The 20,260-nt window shown below is 39.7% G+C and overlaps 2 protein-coding genes across 3 annotated transcripts; one reads left to right on the top strand and one right to left on the bottom strand.

Annotated features, from left to right (window-relative positions):
• Positions 1-1,512: 1,512 nt before the first annotated feature.
• kxd1 (KxDL motif containing 1) lies at positions 1,513-3,217 on the bottom strand. 2 transcript variants are annotated; one of them, XM_080841615.1, is made up of 5 exons: positions 3,042-3,217; positions 2,689-2,791; positions 2,313-2,465; positions 2,179-2,225; positions 1,513-2,014 (listed from the first exon to the last, which is right to left on the bottom strand). In XM_080841615.1, the coding sequence occupies exons 2-5, from the start codon at positions 2,781-2,783 to the stop codon at positions 1,773-1,775; spliced, it is 537 nt and encodes a 178-aa protein (XP_080697741.1). In that variant the 5' UTR covers positions 2,784-2,791; positions 3,042-3,217; the 3' UTR covers positions 1,513-1,772. The 2 variants fall into 2 exon arrangements, with proteins under 2 accessions (XP_080697741.1, XP_080697742.1); XM_080841616.1 differs by lacking the exon at positions 3,042-3,217 and having other exon boundaries at positions 2,689-2,829.
• A 5,255-nt stretch (positions 3,218-8,472) lies between these two features.
• etfbkmt (electron transfer flavoprotein subunit beta lysine methyltransferase) lies at positions 8,473-10,660 on the top strand. The gene is made up of 3 exons (XM_080842071.1): positions 8,473-8,817; positions 9,076-9,206; positions 9,379-10,660. Exons 1-3 carry the CDS (start codon positions 8,534-8,536, stop codon positions 9,726-9,728), a joined length of 765 nt encoding a protein of 254 aa, XP_080698197.1. The 5' UTR covers positions 8,473-8,533; the 3' UTR covers positions 9,729-10,660.
• The last annotated feature ends 9,600 nt before the right edge of the window (positions 10,661-20,260 follow it).

Here is a 20,260-nt window from a genome sequence, read left to right as displayed (position 1 = left end):
CAGCATAAGGCTCAACGTCAACATATGGAGCTATGTTGTATTACTGTTACTAATAATGAATGCACTGCTTAACTAATAATTCAATAAGCATGAAGCTTAACATCAACGTCAACATATGGGGCTGGTTTTAACGCATAATACCGGTACATTTAATGTTATATTTAATTGTGTTGTAAACGGTCAACATTCAACATATGGAGCTATGTTGTATTACTGTTACTAGTAATGAATGCACTGCTTAACTAATAATTCAATAAACATGAAGCTTAACATCAACGTCAACATATGGGGCTGGTTTTAACGCATAATACCGGTACATTTAATGTTATATTTAATTGTGTTGTAAACGGTTAACAGCATAAGGCTCAACGTCAACATATGGAGCTATGTTGTATTACTGTTACTAGTAATGAATGCACTGCTTAACTAATAATTCAATAAACATGAAGCTTAACATCATAAACCTTGGTGGATTTCAAACGTAAACAAATGCGCTTGTCATTCCACTTCATGCTTTACACCACCAGCATTACCTGGCTCGTTGTACTACAAAAGTGTCGCAAAGTGACGTATGCGGACTCACATAAGGCAGGGACTCACATTTGGCAGCGACAATTGTCCATACAGTGAATTACGAGGTTATGGGGCCGGTTATACAGTTTACTTTTCTAAACAAACACAACAACGGTCATATAAAGCGACAAAACGCTTCAGAAGTTAGTGGTGTAAAAAGGCCAAAATTAATGGAGGCCAAAGGAAGGCTTATTGTAGGTGTGCTTCTCACCCAGAGGCCCTTCAATAATTTTGATCGCTCGACAGGTTTTGCCAATAAATTGTGGGAGTGTCCGTCGTCATTTTGTATGCAACGGATTCGTTTTTTTGCTCGTTCCGGCTTAAAAAATGCCTATAAGAGAATCGTTTGCCTAGGTTTTCTACTCTACTTCCTCACACCTTCTTGCCTCTGATTTTGACCAACCCCATTAATTTTTCCATAGGGATTATTTCTCTGAAACCAAGAAGTATTAAATGCACACTTAAAACTACAAGATCCAGTAGACGTGACGTTGCCACTAAGAAATGATGCATAGACTACTTGTAAATTCCTAGCCAGGCTACATCTCACTCTGATGTTTTCTTCAAAATTACTAGATCTTCTCCAGTAATTATAATTTCCCTCTCGAAATAATGAGGTTGTAAACCATAATTGCAGGATAAGGTCTTCAATGTTTTTGTCTGTTGTTAATGCAATGCGCTTCTGAAGTATTGCACGAACAAGCATAGAGGAATTAAAAGCGAAATGTAAATGTGCTCAGAGTTCAACCATTGGAGTCTCTCTTCTGTAAAACCAAAACTCAAGAATAACCACAAGACTCCAGAATAACAAAAATATCTTGTTTAAAACAAGAACCTGCAATAAATGTTTCAATATCTTACTCATTTATTCATACATTTAATTTAACATTTTAAATGTTTAAATATGTTACAGAAACAAACCACAAAGACATTTTCTGATGTGGCAGAAAATGTACTCAGCAGTGGTCAGCCGTCAATGAATGTTAAACAAAATCATTCATGCTTTTACCACAGATTGCAAATACTTGACAAACATGGGTGACAACACATTAAGTATGCTTTAGCGTGATCACCACATTAACATAAGCATTTCTACAAAACAGCAGCATGTGACTGTGTGGCCACACCATTCACAATATATGCTTCCAGTTAGCAAGCGTCCTTAAAAAGTAGTCCTTTTATGACCCTTATTTTTCCGATTAATCTGGACCTTCATCCTGAAGCTCGGTTTTCTCAGGACTGATGAGGGTTGGGGTATCTGGCTGCTCTTGGGATTGGTCATCAGAGCAATGGCTTATGGTTGGGGAGATGACATCAGGGCTTGAGTCACAAGATTCTGTGCTCTGTTCTGAAGTTGCTGTGGTTGTGGTTGTTGCCACACTGGGTGGGACTGGATCGAAGTCTTCATCCTCTTCTTCAAGGACGGGGGATTCATGAATGTCTGTGAATTCAAATAGTATTTAAAAGGCTGGGAAGAGAACAATCTCTTCCATAAAGCATGGCAAATTATTGTATGTAGTATATCAGCATGGTATCAAATCCAACCATTTACAAAGACACCTAGTCGTGTATAAGAACGTTGAAATGAACAAATAAAAAACCTACTGCTGAATGCTTCTGGGTACTGCTTCCCGATTTTTCCTTTTAATGTCCTTGATGGGCAAAAGGATAATGATTAGGCCTTAACTGATACACCAAAACACAATCAAACACAAATTCCAAGAAACAGAGAGAGAAACCTTATCCTCCTGAAGATGCTGTCTAGGTCTTTCTTCATTTCAAGTAGAGTCCGAGTGTGAAGTAGAAAATTATCGTTCATCTGCTGATGTCTGACGTTGGACAAGCCATTGAAGTTGATAAGCATTTCGTTAGTCTTCTCAAAGCGGTCAAGCCTGGCAGATATATAAACAGAGAAAGGTTATACTGTTTCTACGATTTTAAGGTAACCTTGTGATGAAAGGCAATTTTCTAACATTGGAAACATGCGATGCACGAATCTTATACATTCAACCTGATATGTTATTAGTAGTAAAAAGTTATAACTATTACTACTGATTTAATTAAGCAAACCGGAGATAAGTGCGACTGCTATTAAATATAGCATTTGAAACTTACATATGTCTTTGTGCCTGAATGATAGCATTAACGTCCTCAGAGTTGACCATGCTAAGCATCCTGCTGCAAAATACTCCCGAAGCAGTTGGATCCATTCGAAACACTGTAGAGAGACTTGGTTTTTAAAATACTGCCTAGTGTTCAATTTTAATTGAGAGGAAACGGAGTTATCTGGATCGCCAACTAGCTATCCACTCTGTCTGAGTGACTAGCACAAGTCTGCGCAAGCGTGGGTAGGTTATTTACCTAGCTCAAATAACTGTTACCGATTTACGTCTGGTACAAAAATGCAAATTACTAATGTTAACTGCAAATTATGTATATAATGTGTATACCTACGGAGATGTAAGTACCTTTGAATCATTCAATCTGTCCAGATCGTTAGAAAGTTCTGCACTGTAGCGAGCAGTGTACACAAACATAAGTAGGCAAACGTCAGAAAACACTTCCTTCTTCAGCGGTCACATGACGCTCAGAGGTCACATGACGCAAATGAAACCACAGGGTGTGCGCTCGTCTCTACTGCGAAGCCGACCGTACCTAGAAATTAATATATATTTAAAGATGTTATTTTTCAAAAGACAAAGGACAGCCAAATAGTTGCAAGACATTCATTTCTTCTTTTGCAACAACGTAAACAATTAGGCCTAGAGCGTTTAATGTATTTCTGTCAATGTACTGTTTTTACAGGCATCTTTTATGTCTCTTGTTACTCAAATCACATTATCTAGCTAATTTATTTAGTATCGTCGAGGATGATTACTGTGTGCATGACTACTGAATAGGTCATTGTCGAGTTAACCCTTGTATGGTATTCGGGTCTGTGGGACCCGTTTTCATTTTTGATCAAAACAAAAATAATACTTCTAATCATTTTTTCATTGGCTTTGGCTCATTTTATGCGAAGAACGGATATCAGTCTACATTTTCATTGAGCGCACACCGTAACCCCCCCCTACACATTTGTGTTACATAGAGGGTATTCGGGTCCACTGGACCCGGGGCAAATAAAAGTGTGGAAATTGTAGGTCCTGTGTACCTAAAGTCAGTTTTCCTCCTGTCTGGGTCTGCTGTAAGTGTAAGTGTGTGTGTGTGTGTGTGTGTGTGTGTGTGTGTGTGTGTGTGATTGAGTGAGTGTGTGAGTAAGTTAGAGTAAGAGTTTTTTGTTTCTGCCGCTGATGCCATTTAGGGACCCCTGCCCCTTTAGACATTATATACCATCTAAACTTGCAAAATATGGTATAAAGATCTGGGCTGCGTCTGTGATGCGACTTCCTCATATGCTTGAACTTACAAATCTACATAGGGTAACCTGATGAGGACACCCTGAGAAAAATCAAGGAATGAGAGTTTGCCTGGACATGGCTCAGGGACTCAGTGGACACAACATCACATGCTATTTTTTTTTACATCCTACAAGCTGGGACAGGAGCTGACCATGGTGGGAACAATAAGGAAAAACAGATCTGAGCTCCCACCCCAACTGCTGCCTACAAAGAACAGGCCTGTCAACTCTTCTAAATGTATGTACACGGCTGACGCGTCCCTGGTATCCTATGTGCCAAAGAAACGCAAGAATGTTGTACTCATGAGTACACTGCACACGGATGGGAGCATCTCTGGCCTGGAGCATTAAAAACCAGAGATCATCATGGATTATAATGCCACAAAAGGTGGGGTGGACAACATGGACAAGCTGGTGTCTGCCTACAGCTGCAAAAGGAGGACCCTACACCGGCCACTGCCGATTTTATTTTACATATTGGACATCTTGGCGTACAACGCCTTTGTCACCTGGATGGCACTGAACCCGGATTGGAAGAGAGGGAAGCTCCAGAGGACAAATCTTTTTCTCAAGGAACTGGGAAAGACACTGGGGAAACCTTTTAACCCTGAGAAGACAACATGTTCCAAGAATCTCAGCCTCTGAAGCCACCATCAGGAGGATTCAGGAGGACGATGCTGGTGCCCCAAACACCCATATTGAGCTATGTAAACTGACCTGTTTTCAAATTAAATTCACATAAATCAAACAGTTATGAAAATCCTTGCTTCATTTGTAAATTTGTTGAATTTTGTCCACTGATATCTTGATTATAATTGATTTTCTTGATTTTTGTAAAAAAAAATAAAAAAACGGGTAGCACTTCAATTCATAAATGTGATATAACAAAGCCAAAGGGCCAATATTAACCATATTTGCTGTTCATATTGGTTGTAATTGAGATGAAGTAAACATCTGTTGAGTATTTTACCCAAAAAATTACTTGATTGTACTGAATTAAACACCCAAAAATCGAGCGGGTCCACCAGACCCGCAATACCTTCTGTGTAACAAAAAAATGAATACCATACAAGCAAAATGATTGCTTTCTACAAAGAAAGCGAAATGGAAAGCCCTTTCCCTGTTAGTGCTTTTTTGTTTTAGATGGATTTGGTGTGTGGGAGCAGCAGTGATGCTCAATCGAGTGAGGAGAATGAGGAAGATGGAGATAAAGGAGAGCAGCCAGTGTTGTCTCTGAGAGGGAGAGAAGACCGTGGAAGACCAGTAGGCAGAGGGAGAGGAGGAGGCTGGTCCACCGGACTCTGAATGGACGGCAATGGTGACATCTCCCACCATTAAGCCCTGTGATACCCAACCTGGTCCTACAACAAGCGTCACAGGAGTGCTTGAGCTGCTTCTGCAGCTGCTAGGTGTGGCTTTTTTTGGGGACATGGTAGCACATACTAACACCTATGCTGCCGTAAACAACACCCCTCCTACCTGGTATGACACTTATGAGGAGGAAATGAAAGCCTTTGTGGGAATCAACATTCTGATGGGTGTTCACAGTTTACCATCCTTAACTGATTTCTGGAGCACTGATGAATGTCTGCGGGTTGCCTACATAGCCAATAGAATGTCTAGGAACAGATTCGAACAACTTTGCTGCTTCATGCAATGTAGAGCTGCATCAGAAATTGACCATGACGATAAATTACACAAAATCAGGCCTTTTATCCAAATTCTCCAGCAAAATTTCAAAATTCTAATCCCCTGGACATCACTTTCGGTTGACGAGGCCATGATCAAATATGATGGACGGCTGCGCTGGAAACAGTACATGCCAAAAAAGCCAGTCAAATGGGGCATCAAAATATGGTGCCTCTGTGATTCCTCCACAGGGTACTGTTTGGCATTCCATGTCTACACAGGGAAGGATGGTGATGAGGCCAATGGGAGGGGACTAGCCCACAGAGTTGTCATGGGACTCATGAGGGACTACCTGGGATGCAACTACCATGTTTATGCCGATCATTTTTTTTCTTCTTTACCCCTGGCTAACAATTTACTACAATGTGGTACATACTATTGTGGAACCATCCGCAAAACGATGAAGGGTTTCCCTAAGACCATTTTGGAAGATGTCTTGATGGTTGGTGAGAGCAGGAAGGTCACTGATGGTAATGTGATGGTTTGTCGCTGGCGTGACAAAAGGGATGTGTTCATGGTGTCCACCAATTGCTCAGGGGAAGACACACAGAAGCCCAAAACAAAATTTAGGCAGGATGAATTGATAAATGTTCCCAATGTAATCATTAATTATAACAGGAAAATGGGGGGAGTGGATCACCTGGATCAGATGAGATCCTATTACAATGTTGGGCGCACTGGCAGAAAATGGTGGAAATATGTGTTTTGGGGTATGCTCAATGTTGCCATTGTAAATGCATACATTGTGTGGGTACTCCAGCAAAAACCACTCCCTAAGAACCGCAAGCCATGGTCCCTTTAAAATAAATCTGGTTCATGAACTATGCGATGGCTTTAGCTCCAGAATGCGAGGAGCAAAGGGCATTGCATCTGGTACAGTTGACAGGGTGGTTACCTGTAATCTGAAGGTGGGGCACGATCTTGTGCGTTTTACAGGGAGGAAAAAGGGCTGTATCAGCTGTAAAAGAAGAGGTAGGAATGCAAATAGTGGAAGATGTGTGGAAACATCATTTGGGTGCTCCACTTGTGTTGTTCCACTATGTAGGGTTGGACCGTGCTTCCATGAATTTCACAGAATGTTGTAGGTTGAGGAAAATGGTTCAGGGATTCTTGTTGCTGTTTTTGTAAGTGAAATGTGATTTTATGGTAAATAATAAGAATACATAATATATAGATAAAAACAATTATATTGGAACTGCTTATTAAATCTCAATATTGAAAATGTAATGAATATAAATACCCTACTCACACTAAATCCATGTATAAATTTGCACTTTTTCACTGTTCGAAATCCTACTGACAAATAACAAATCTATGAAAACCATTGAGTTGCATATCATTAAAAAGTTCTGATTCTGATCTTTTAAATAAAATGAACTTGTTATTGTCAATTTTCAACTCAATTTGAGATATTCTTCATTATTTTCAGTATATAAAAAATACTCATCTTTTCTCAAAATTCTCAGGGAGCAGCAGCAGCATTCCAGAATTTTGCTGGGGTCTATAGCAGGGGTCTTCAACGTTTTTCAGGCCAGGGACCCCCAAACTGATGGCGAGATGAGCAGGGACCCCCAACTATATAAATTGCATAAAGTTTTGTTTATAATATACTGGGCCTAGTGCCAAATAAACATAGCTACCCTGTTATTGTGTATTCAATATGAAGCTATTCAAATAATACAAAGGTTAATATATTCATTAACATTTTTATTTTTAACATTGAATTTAACCTAACATTTTTGAACAACGAATTTAACTTAACATTTTTTAACATTGAATTGAATTTAACATGTAACAACCAGAAAGGTACAGGGTGGCCATTTATAAACATACATCTTGCAAACAATTCTGAGCTAACAATTAATAACAAATTAAAATAATTCATAGATATATGTTTTTATTTCATCATACATAAAAAAGGGACCGTGAATCCTCAAGCATCTGTGGATGGCACACATCCTCCCACATTAGTGAGATGTATCTTCTTTTCAATAACTCCTGACTGACACGATCCAACGGATGACGGAGGAGGAGTCTGGCGCATGGAGTTGTGTTGACAACGTAGATGTTATAGTGAGATTGACAGGTCAACAAACCAATCACACCGCTAGCAAGTTGTTAAGATTGTAGGTAGTAGCATGCTAACATTAGCTAGGGGGCTCATACACCTCGCAAATCCTCTCAGACTTATTTTTCAGTTACAATTAACGTTTTTTGACCTTGTACAGTCTCTACTTCTCTTTATTTATTTATTTTAAATCCAAGCAAAAAAATATCAAACTAACAATGTATAGGTACAAACAAGACCAGCTATGGAGTTTGGTCCGCCATCTTTTATTTTTGATCTTAGCGCTCTTTAGACTTGAGCAGAAACGCGATCTGATTGGCTATTGCCTGTGCTGTTGTATTTGGATGAAAGGTGCTGTGAGTGAACCGGTGCCCAGCTTGAGAGAGCTCCTGTGGGTAGCTGAATGTGTCAATTGGACTGAAAGACAACGTCTTCTTGATCAATGTATACGTCCGCTAGATTTATGTTCATGTAAATTTAAAGGGAATAAATACAATTCTGATTCGGATCACATTTAAATTTGTGGTGGAAAAAATTGGTTGATTTTTTTTTTTTTTTAAATATTAAAAAAAAATGTCTTATCAACCAAAGATTTCGCGACCCCCCTGCAGTACCTCCGCGGACCCCCTGTTGAAGACCCCTGGTCTATAGGGTTAAATAGGCTACTTTTGTTTTGGTACAGCGACTACGGGCCGGAAGTTTTGTATCGCAGAATCGGATGGTGAAATATGTATTATATTTAAACAACTAGGCCTCCTCAATCAAGTCTGTAGAAGTCACTTAATTTGGGGATTTCATGTTGTATGTTAGTAGGTGACATTCTAACTATGTTGGCTAGTTTCAGACATTTTACAGTTGACATTCGCATTCTCAGAGGACTATATCGTTTCATGTACACGCGGAATTCTGACATAAAACGATTCGTCATGGAAAACACCGAAATAGTTAGCGACAAAACTTTAACCCCTGAAATCCGTTTGAACCTGTTCACACCGAATTGCCAATTTTGGCATGCACGACCAGATACATGGCCCTTTTCGGACCCTTATTGGGCAATATATTGGCCGGGAGGTCAAGCGCTTTCAAGGTAGGACCAGAGCGTAGGACCTTTTTCCTTTTTTAGAATAGCTAGTCCCGCAAAACAATTGTAACAACTGTAGGTGATACCCGGTTGACTATTAACCTAAGTCGTATTAAATTAGCCCAATCAATGGTAATTCAAGACATTGTTTGAAAGAGTGGCGCTCATAAATTATACGTCTGTAACGCATTCCCTTTTCCCCACATTCCTCGAGTTCTGGAACGTCTGACACTTATCTAACATGGTTTCATACCGTCCTTCCAGGTATCTGCTAAATAACCCTGAGGTATCCAGGGGGAAGAAAGTGCTGGATCTGGGTAGTGGTTGTGGGGCGTCAGCTATTGCTGCACAGCTCTGCAGCGCTTCTCATGTGGTTGCCAATGACATAGACACAGGTAGAACTATTAGTCTGTTGTCGTAGTGATATTGTAACAATGACGTATCTGAAGAATAAGGCAGTTTACATCTAAATACAATATCTCTTGTATACATGTTTCATGAAAGAACATCATAAAATCATTGTCATCTTTTCCTATTAAAGGATCTAAGTCTATTCTGTCATAACAGTTGCTGCTCTGGCTATTCAGTTGAACTGTGAACTGAACAACCTGGAGCCAATTCACTGTGTGACTGACAACCTCATTGGATCCGAACCAGAGAGCTGGGATATCATCTTGCTTGGGGACATGTTCTATGATGAGGACCTAGCTGACAGTTTGCATACTTGGCTGCAGAAGTGCATCAAAACCCATAACACGCAAGTGTTCATTGGGGACCCTGGACGTGCACAGTTTGAAAACCACAGCATTAACAGATTCATACAAAAACTGACCCAGTACACTTTACCAGAATCAGTTAGAGAAGAGAACTATGGACTGACGAGTAGTACTGTCTGGCTTTACAAACCAGATGTATAACTCCAGTATGCTGATTTCCTTCTTAAACTCTGTTGAAACCATTCAAGATTCTTCGTCATTGTGCAAGCGCAACAAGAATGCAATTGTGTCAACATCAAATTGATATTCACATCTTACATTCATTTAGGTTTATCTAAAGTGACCGGTGAGGAATGTTTTTGAACTGTAGTGCCTTAGCACTGTTGGTTTTATTCATGAAGTAAAAACCTCATCTCGTCTCTAAAACACAATATGACCATCAAATAAAGCTCCTGATAAAGCCATTAGTCCTACAGATAACATTTACATGTAATCATTAAGCAGACACATTAATGTTGAGTATTCCTGCTGACTGCCATGAACCTGTACTCAGGACTCTCCTTTGTCAGGAGAGGTGTCCTCTGATAACCGTACTGTGTACATTCACCTCTGCACAGTATCAATTACCAATACATTCTAGTTATTTTTCTATTTGATCTACCTCATTACAGAAAGTTACTTATATATTGTACACAATAGAATGCAAAGGTTGGTCATCCCTATGGAAATGACTGAAATGATTTTGTAGATGTCTGAAGTGAAAAACAGTAAATAGATCAACTGCAGCAAATAATGAAACTTTCTTTAAATGTTAATTGCATAACTTCATTTATGCCATCATTTACCAGCATGTGCAAATGTTTGGCACCCTATGTCAAAACTCAGTAACAGATGACAGTTTGCAAATATATATTTTTTGACAGCTTAAAGTCTTTATTCTTGATTTAAGAATTGTCACCCCTTTCTTACAGATTAGTTCAAGTTCTGAAATATTTATAGGATGTGTTGTGTGTGTGTACATCAGGTTAAACATTTACCCACAAATAATCAAATATGCCTTTTGAGGATTCCAAAAACAACTGCTTGTATTTATCAAAGTACAGTAGTAAATGTAGTAATTTCAAATGAAATAAAAAGAGGCCCCCCAATTGACCGTCTTGGATTTGCTTCCTTCTTTGGAAATAACTTAAGCATGCAGGTGGATCTATTCTGCTTTGTGATTTTCAAGCAGCCTTTGGCATAGGTAACATGGGTAGAGGAAAGAATGAATCCCACTGAATATTAGCAACAGGCTTTGAGGTGCGATTTCTTTTGTTTGATGTGCGTGTCAGAGGTGTTTCCCAATCAGCAGTGAAAACTCCACTGTTTCAAAAAGTCAGACAATGATTCCAGCGAAAGCCCTTTAATAAGATATAATATATATGAGATAATCATTTAAATCAATTTCATTAGGCTCCAAAAAATCCTTCAAAGAAAGGCCTTCTCAGCTGTGCTTAAAGGCACCCAGTGCAACTTTTGAGGCAAAAATAAACATTCAATTTCTAGTCTTTTTTTACACGTAGTAAGTTTCAATAACTCCATACCATTACATATTGACATTCAAGAAGCAAAGATGAGACGTCGTTGTGTGGTGAGAACTGATAGAAAATCGTAAATAACAACAATCTTTATTTATTGGTGCCACCAATAAATAAAGCAGGATTCCGGTCGGCAATTCTCCGAGTTTTCCGAACGCGTGACTTCACTCTTTGCGAGCGCATGGTTCTATTTCATGATGGCGGATCTAAGTTGTTCCGAGACGAAGAGAAAGTGTGGTCGACCTCGTGTTTTCACGACACCACAGAAAAAAAGTTTCATAAGAAGCAGATGGGTGTCGTGTGCTCTTGGGCGACACATTTGTCGAATGGAGGAAGCTAAGCGAAAAGCTCGGGCTGTAGAGGGACAGCGAACTTGCACGTGTGCTGTTGGACAGGTAATAATAATAATAATAATAATAATAATAATAATAATTCATTTTGTAAGTACTAACAACTGTATTCAATTACAGGCATGAAAGTACTAACAACTGTATTCAATGCATGGGCCACATTTGCGGAATATCATTGTGTAACATTCAGCAAATACCTTAGAACAGACAGCACTGCCTTGCGTGTTAGAATCTCCGGAAGCGTTCGGGACTCATCGGAAAACTCAAGAGAATTGCCAACGGGAATCCTGCTTTATTTATTGGTGGCACCAATAAATAAAGATCGTTGTTGTTTACGATTTTCTATCAATTCTCACCCACAATGACGTCTCATCTTTGCTCCATGAATGTCGATATGTAATGGTATGGAATAATTGAATCTTACTACGTGTAAAAAAGACTAGAAATTGAATGTTTATTTTTGCCTCGAAAGTTGCACTGGGTGCCTTTAAGAAACACAACAGGGTGTTGAACATACCACCGTTTATGTCTAAATAAATACATTTCTAAATTTGGTCAGGTTGAACGCAGTCATGGTTGTTTTGTCAGTTTGTGATATCAGTTTGTGATACATGGCCCCATTACTTTCGATTCAAATATTTTTTTCATACAAAAGCCTAACATGGGCAAAAATCACATTTAATCCTTCTAAAATCACCTTTAAACCTTCTAAAATCTACGGTGCCCTCCACAATTATTGGCACCCTTAGTGAATATGGGCAAAACAGGCCATGAAAAAATTTGTCTGCTGTTTATCCTCTTGGTCTTTCACTCAAAATGTTCTTATAATAAGTAAAATTATTGAACAAAAAAAAGGTTGACATTAAATAAATATTTTTCTCCATAACATGTGTGCCACAACTATTGGCACCCCTAGAAAATCTTCTAATTAAAATCTAACTGAAATATATTTCCAATCATGTTTTACACTTTTAAGTTCACCTGTTTAATTAGGAAGTCTTAAGTGGTCAACCATGACTTCATGTTTCACTGGGGTATAAATGAGTGTCACAGAGGCCAAATTCCCGTAGTCACTCATCACGGACAGTGACAATGTGCGACTTGGCAAAAGGAGGCTCCACAAAATATTAAATGAAGGGGTGCCAATAATTGTGGCACACCTATTTCTGAGAAAAATATTTGTTTCATAATAAGAATTTTATGTTTCTCTCAGTTATGTTACTTCAATAAATGGTTTGATTTTTGTTAAAAAAATATAATAATAAAGATCATGAGGATAAATAATGAAGACATTAATTCGCATCTCATTTTGCTCAGCTTTCCTCAAGGGTGCCAATAATTGTGGTTTGCACTGTAAATTTAGGATTTTGCCTTCAAATATATGTGTGCCTTCATTCAACCTGATTTTTTTTATTTTTTTCAAAAGTTGCTCCAAAGCATGAAAGAACAACATTGTCTTTATACAATTTTCAACAAGCCAAAACTGTACCTGCAAGATTGCAACTGTGGACCAAAATTTTACAAGTTAAAGACATAAATATCAATGTCTAATGTGTCCCTGAAAATGTCAAGCATCTAGGATGAATTGTTCAAAAGTAATGACTTTTTAGCAACCCACAACCCTTTTTTGAAGCCTCCATATCTCAGGAAGTAAAAATAGATACAGGCTGAAAATTGGGCACACTGGTTGTTGTGTACAGTGACATTATTTACATTGAGGATGAAGTTAATCCAAGATCGTCAGTTGGGAAACATTCTGAAATCTTTTGATTTGACATGGAATTAATATAGGTGTGTTAAGAGGTATGCTAGGGATCAGTGTCTTGTTGTAGAAACCTACTTCTTTGAGCCAGACACACCAAAAAGCCATCAAAGGACTAGAGAACATAAAGGCTGACTGTTGTGTCACCTGTGACTGGGCCAAAAGGTTGTACTTAAGGACACCGCAAAGACTACAGCCAACGGTCAACTAGCACAGACAGATGACGCAGTACAATACATTGGCAATATTTATTTACCGCTGTGCTTTAGTGCATAGGCGTGAGACGTACATAAACAGTCATGACTATTACTGGAAATACAACAGTAGATAATAGTAGGATAAAAGAACACAATAACAAAATAACAATAGATGCTGTATAAGTGTTATATGTTTGATGCTTAAGTTAATATAAAGCCTCCTAATGGGAACAGTGCACATTCAAACAGTGCACATTTTAAAAGTTAACACGTCACTGTTCAACTATTGTTCTTTATGAAAGCCATACCACTCCTGAAAGTTTTCCCACTGTTGATTCTGGCGAGTTTCGAGGCGATCAGGGGCACTTACTGCACATTAGACTCATGTGAAATGACTCATTCAGAGGATGAACAGCTAGCGTTCTTCACATGTAGTTATCTCTCCTCAGTACACTGTCCAGGTCACATGTTTGATCTTGTCCCTGCCAGTGTGGCTTTGTAGAGCCTCTCTGGACCGATCTTGAGAACACATGAGATGGTGGTCATGAGATTAATAGCAAATCTACATGTACTTTTTTTTTTTTTAAAGTACCAGCAAAACATTATCATGTGTACCAACCTGTCATTAGTGGACATCCATGGAAAACAAATGTTCTGATGTTGGGGCAGTTTGTGAGAACAGAAATCACTGCCTCATCTGTCAGATTTGAACATCCTGACATGTGGATTTCCTGCAATACAGTTACTTAATGTATATATCATGAAGCCTTCTAATAATCAACGCACAACAAATATAAAAACTATTCCCATCTAAATGACTAGTCACTATATTTAATGTATTAATTTAGCAGACATTTTAATCCAAAGCCACTTACAATACAGTGCAGATATACATTTACATCAGTATGTTGAGCTGCAAGACCACAAGTATTCATCTTCATAGCTACATACAGCATACACACAGCAAACACACAGCGCACACACAGCGCACACACAGCACACACACAGCACACACACAGCACACACACAGCATACATTACTTTGATCTCACTTGCTCACCTTTAAACTGTTGGAGCACACTCCTGTTGCAAGGCTTATAACACCATCATCTGTAACCTAATGCATGTTCAGAAACTTCAGTTTGTTATCTTTCAAAAAAGACATTATTACACACTATCAATAACTGTGGGCATATCATTTGTCCAGAATGAGGACATAACAAACAAACAAACTATAATCCACTCTATGATTAAAAGACAAGTAGAGGGAACATCTCCTACCGAGGTGTCTGAGATTGAGACGGTGTGCAGCATCCTGCAGTGAGCTCCCAGCTCTTGAATGGCTTTGCTGCTCAGAGCTGTGCAGCCCATGAGACTGATGACCTCCAGTCCTGTGCAGCAGCATGCCAGGGCCTGAACCCCAGGATCGCTCACAGACACACAGCCAGACAGGTCCACGCATCTCAGCTTTGGGCAGGACGATGCAAGTGCTTCTAAGCCTATGGGGAGACAATGTGACTTTTAAAGGGATTTCATATTCATTTCAGTTGTACATTATGATGTTTTACAGACAGACAGACACACACACACTCTTTCTGTGTATCCTTTTGTTGAGAGCGCCTAGTAGAAAATTATCAACAGCATGCTTTTACCAGTAACAACATTAAGTATCAGATAAGAGTTAAGATAAAAACATTACGATTACAATATTTGTATACCGGTAAATGTATAACTGATTTATCCCACATGTGAATCAGCATTTGTCATACCAGTAGGTTTGAAATTTGATTCCTCTGTCCCAATCGACATGCAACATTACATGGCCTAAGGAGCACCAAAATCACAATTGCATCGCCACATAGGATGGCTTTTAAGAGTATACCCATGCTGATGCTGGCTGGCTGATTACACATTTTAGCAGGGATATGGGTAAACATCTTTATAGGCAAGGGATATCATGTTACCCCGCTTGTCTATAGTGACAGACAATGAAAACAGATGAACGCATAGTAAATGGCTTTTTTGTGCTCCAGTTGTGTTTGTTTTTTATGTGTGTTTCTGTAAGTATGTACATTAGTTTGTGTTCTTCCCCCGTCTATAGAGGCTGATTGAAGTCAGAGAAGAAGCCTAATTGAAGTCAGAGAAGAAGCCTAATTGGGAGGTCTTAAGAGATGGTGACACAGTGCCTGGGTGTACTTGGGGGTACCAGAAGATGTTTGAATGACCCATAAAATAATTGGAATTGTACCACAACCCTTAATGAGAGACAATAAACTACCTCAGAGCTAACTGGAAGCTAAACTTTTGTCACTCAACTTCATCTCCCATAGACTTGCACACCTCAAGGCTTCTTCAGTCACCAGTGTTGGCTGGATCAGGTAAAAGGGACTAAATTCCCAAACATCACAGTATAAAATATCGCAAATGAACACAACGGACATAGGCCGTATTTACACCTTTTTTCGAATTTGGGTTAACATTTGCCAACATAAAACAGGCAGAAAAAAAACTAATGAACTTTCTGGTACCTGTTGATGTAATTTTTGAAGAGTTGGAGAGGCGTATTAGACTTAAATGCCTGCAGGAGATTTTTTGCAATGCCAAGTCAGAAAGCCGGCAGTTGTGCAAATCAAGTGTTTTTATTCCTGAATGTAAAACCTTAAGACACAAAAAAGGGAGAATATTTCAAAACATTACTGTTTTCCATTCCACTTGTTTACAATTATCATTTATCTCCCTCTGGAACGAAATACTGTTTTCTGATTGGCTAATGGGGTGTACATTAAGTTCGTATAACCGGACACCTTGGACGTAGTCCCAGTAGAAACGTTAAATCGCCGTTCCATATCAATGCTCTTGAATGGTTACCATTGACAACCAACGTAACGTTTATTTTTTGACAGCTAGGATAATTTGAACCAAGATGGCGGCGTGTTGGGACAAGTTAGTGGGCAATGTTTTATGTCAATTAAGCTATCTACACGACTTTTTATATGTCTAAATTGACTCGGTTAGTTGTTTATGTTCTCCAAGAATGTTGCAGAGTATTGTAATTCTTAACTGAAAGTCTCGAATATTATTTGTAGGCGGCTGTTAGCGCTTAGAAAAAAAAACCATTGAAACAGATGGTAGCTCACACGGCTAACTAGCCGGCTCGATTGTGAGCCTTCGACCAAAATTACTAAACTTGACCTCCCTGTTGCTCTGTACAACTTCACCATCATCGGAAACGTGGAGTTCAACTGCAAATAGTAAAACCTTATAAACAATACCTGTGTCCGTGTGTCCGTTTACTTTACAGAGGTGAGCTCATGAGTGTCACTTTGCAGCAACGCCCGGGGAAACTAAAGGTCCAGTTCCACGCACTACTTTCTCACTACTTTCTCTAACGGGAGCACTAGGCTTCAAATCAAGAATTCATCAGGTTATTATGCATATTACATTTCCTTAAGATAAAGGAAATTCTAAATAATAATAATAATAATAAAAACATTTTTGGATGTTGTAAACGGGAGATAAGCGGGATAACGGCCTCCGAGCTGTCCAGTTCTACGAAGTTAATGGACATCTGCGGCGCAACACCACTCCGCTCCGCGTCGTGGTGTTCTTTGCCCCGCAGCGTCCATTAACTTCGTAGAACTGGACAGCTCGTCGGCCGTTATCCCTTACGTAATTTATATGTTCCAGGTTCTAAATAGTCAGGATTTGATGTTCCCCAGTTTTGTTTTGTCTTTAGGTTCACAGGGATCTATATTTTAGGTATTGCGTTCCCCAGCTTTTGGGCTCATCCCTATGCTCCCAGGGTCCTCAGTTTGTATTCCTTTAATATTACACAAAGAACACAGCTTGTATCGTGTTCCCTTAACCCTGTAATTCAGATTGTTTTTTAAAAAACAATAATCTATGACAGCATAACATATTACATACTAAATCTACTCACTTATGGTCATGTAATGACAAAATCACCAATATCTTGCCATTAGACAGCCAGAAAGAAGCCATATGGTGTTCAAGGCACTCACAGGCTCTTCCCCCTTTCCCTTACACACAGACACACGCACAGACAGACAGACACATGCGCCCCTCCACATGCCCACCCTCTCCTTGCGCATGATCAAACTCTGAGTGTCTGTGCTCTGAGGTGGCTCCACAGGGTAGGACAGGATAGGTTGCAAGTCTGAGTCTGGTGATGGACTGTGCTAGTCAACACAATGTAGGTTCCATTGGTGCTGTAGACTTAGAATGGGACTGAGGTTGAGGGAAGTGACGGTCACGGTAGCCAACGGGTTTAGTGGCGAGCAGTGGGTAAACCTGCCTGGCACCTCAAGAGACGTGCTACTGACAGATGCTAGCACCGTGAGGTTTAAGGGGTTGAAGGTAATGGTAGCCAGCAGGTACAGTACTGTGCAGTGAGGAAACTTCACTCCCTCACACCTTACGAGATGTGCTAATGACAGAAGCTAGCACCCATGGGTGTTATTCTCTTTGCTAGCACGCCTACCTCCCATGTCCGAGGTTGCGCTCGACTGTGCTTCTCGACTGTGTTTCGTTCGACTGTGCTTCTCTACACAATGCAGGTTGCGCAATTTGAAGGCCTATTTTACATCCATACTGGCCAGGCAGTACAAGGGATATGAAGGAAAATCAGACTCCAAGAAATACATCAGATCATAGGCTACTGTTCTTTTTAGACTCATCAACCTATGATAAACTGCCTGTTTCAGAGGATAGCAGTGATAGGCTATAACCCCAAATACTAAAAGGTTTCATTTCCTATCCCCTTCAGTGGAATTTTAAAAGAAAAAAAATTGTCAAGCACCAGAGTCGCGAAACAAACCCAGGCCACTGGATTGATTGTGTGATCCAGTGATCTTTGTGAGCTAAGCAGGACTCACATGTAGGATGTTTGTAGAAATTGTTTTATTTATTTTCTACAACAAAAAGGTATCCAACACTCAAGATAACACAACAGGGCAAAAGGCAAAACTCAGAAAGCTACAAAACTGAAGGTAACTAGTACTCAAAAAACAAACAAAAACTAGGCTAGAAGGCCCAGGCTAGAAAACTACCCAACTTGAACAAACTGAAGGGCTGATTACAGCGTATAACAAAACTACTTGAGACTAGACCTTGGGAATTCGAGAAGTACTCACATGCACTTGTGACAAAACCCAAGGACGCAGTGATCAGCCTCAAAAACAGCCAGGTATAAATACCCAGGCTAATTAGGTCATGTGACCTATAAGGCAGCAGGTGACATGCAATTGGCGGGAAAACAGACAGGAGGTAAACAAGGGCACAAACACAACAGTCAAAAAGTTTGTCCCAAATCATGACAAAAAAAGAGATTACCTTAACCCCAAAGCATTTATGATGCATGATTTTGTTTGGCATTACAAATTGACACAAACTGGGGGAAAAACAGCTATAACAATGTTTGTATTTTTCTGCAGTGCAATTAATTGGGGTTGCATCCATCATATTGAGTGAGTATTGAGCTGGGGAACAGAACCCTGAGAAAAAACTGACATGCTTCATCCATGACGTATGTCAGGGCTTTTTTAAAATTATTATTTAAATCAAGCCTAGGTAGGCTGTTTGGTGTGAAAGCCAGGGCTGGATACCTGACTGATGTTGGAGTCGGTCAGTGTTCCACGGACGCTCATAATTCGCACGACTTTCTCCTTGATGTGTTCAGGGAACTCTATAAGGTCTTTATAGCAGTTTTCAGCATGCCGGGCTACAAAGTCGACGCACCTGCGGATATAATTTGGGCCATTGAGTTGTCAAACATTCAGTAAAAGTAAAAAAGCTCAAACCAATCAATTCCTTTAGTAGGCTAACATTAGTTTGCCATAGTTAGTCTATTGGCGCACTCGCGTGATTTTTACTTTTACTGCTGCCGGGTTTTTATTTTATTTCAGTTGACTGTACAGCTTACGGTAGTAGATGTAGGATAATAATAACTTATGCTAGTACTAATTGCCACTTGCTAGTGCTGGCTGTATCTGAGTAGCCATTAATTATTTTGGTCACGTCATTGTGTACTCACATATCTAAAAGTGACTGGACCTCCATATAGCCAGCAAAATTTGGAAGACAAAAGGGACTAAATGAAAAGCTGAATACGTCCTGCAGGAGTCTACCTGCATCTGCTACCACGCTGAGTGCTCTTCTAGCTGCATCTGAAAGCTTCTTCTTCTTCTTTCCCGTTTATTGGCAGTTCGCAACCGTCTGGTGCATTACCGCCACCTACTGTGCGGATGTGGAGCTGTTCTCTTTAGAAAGTCTAAAACAAATCTCAAGGCTGATGGTCTGAGAATAGAACAAATCCTATCCTCAGACTTGCAATGATTTGCTCTTCTCTGCGGCTCCAACTGCCCTGTCTTCTGGGGGGAGCCTGTTTTTGGGGAGGGCCCCACCTGCTACTGGCTGTGATGTTGGTTGCGCACCTTGAGAATTTGAGTCCTATTAATCTCATCAACTGAAATTTCCACCCCCACACAAAAATGCCTCTGGGCAGCCTCAATTCTACTCTGGGTCTGCGCTGAGCAATTTACGACTTCCGCTAAAAAAGCCAGGAATTTCACACTATCCACTGGGATAGTTGACTTATCTAAGGAGATTCCCTACTAGGCTGAAAGTCATACCCTTTACTTTGCCCCTGCATTGTTGGAATTGTTTTTGCGTCTACTTTCTTTATAGCACATCTGAAAGCTACATTCAATTTGTCAAAATAAAGGTCCTATATCTTAACTGGTCAGTCCAACGTGGATCCTGCGAGCGTTTTTTGTGATTGTTGTTTGTTGCAGTCAAAAGTCTGCATTTGCTACAGGAATTCTCCAAAC

This window comes from Sprattus sprattus (genome assembly GCF_963457725.1).
Source record: "Sprattus sprattus genome assembly, chromosome: 7".
NCBI classification, from domain to species: Eukaryota; Metazoa; Chordata; class Actinopteri; order Clupeiformes; family Clupeidae; genus Sprattus; species Sprattus sprattus.
This window is presented reverse-complemented; position numbering and strand designations above follow the sequence as displayed.

Bases quoted from the DNA above. Each gene is read 5' to 3' on its own strand.
- etfbkmt (XM_080842071.1), top strand. From the start codon at position 8,534: ATGTTAGTAGGTGACATTCTAACTATGTTGGCTAGTTTCAGACATTTT. The intron at 8,818-9,075 runs GTAGGACCAGAG...CCGTCCTTCCAG, and splicing joins GGAGGTCAAGCGCTTTCAAG to GTATCTGCTAAATAACCCTG. The intron at 9,207-9,378 runs GTAGAACTATTA...CTGTCATAACAG, and splicing joins TGCCAATGACATAGACACAG to TTGCTGCTCTGGCTATTCAG.
- kxd1 (XM_080841615.1), bottom strand. From the start codon at position 2,783: ATGGATCCAACTGCTTCGGGAGTATTTTGCAGCAGGATGCTTAGCATG. The intron at 2,466-2,688 runs GTAAGTTTCAAA...TATATCTGCCAG, and splicing joins ATTCAGGCACAAAGACATAT to GCTTGACCGCTTTGAGAAGA. The intron at 2,015-2,178 runs GTAGGTTTTTTA...TTGAATTCACAG, and splicing joins GTACCCAGAAGCATTCAGCA to ACATTCATGAATCCCCCGTC.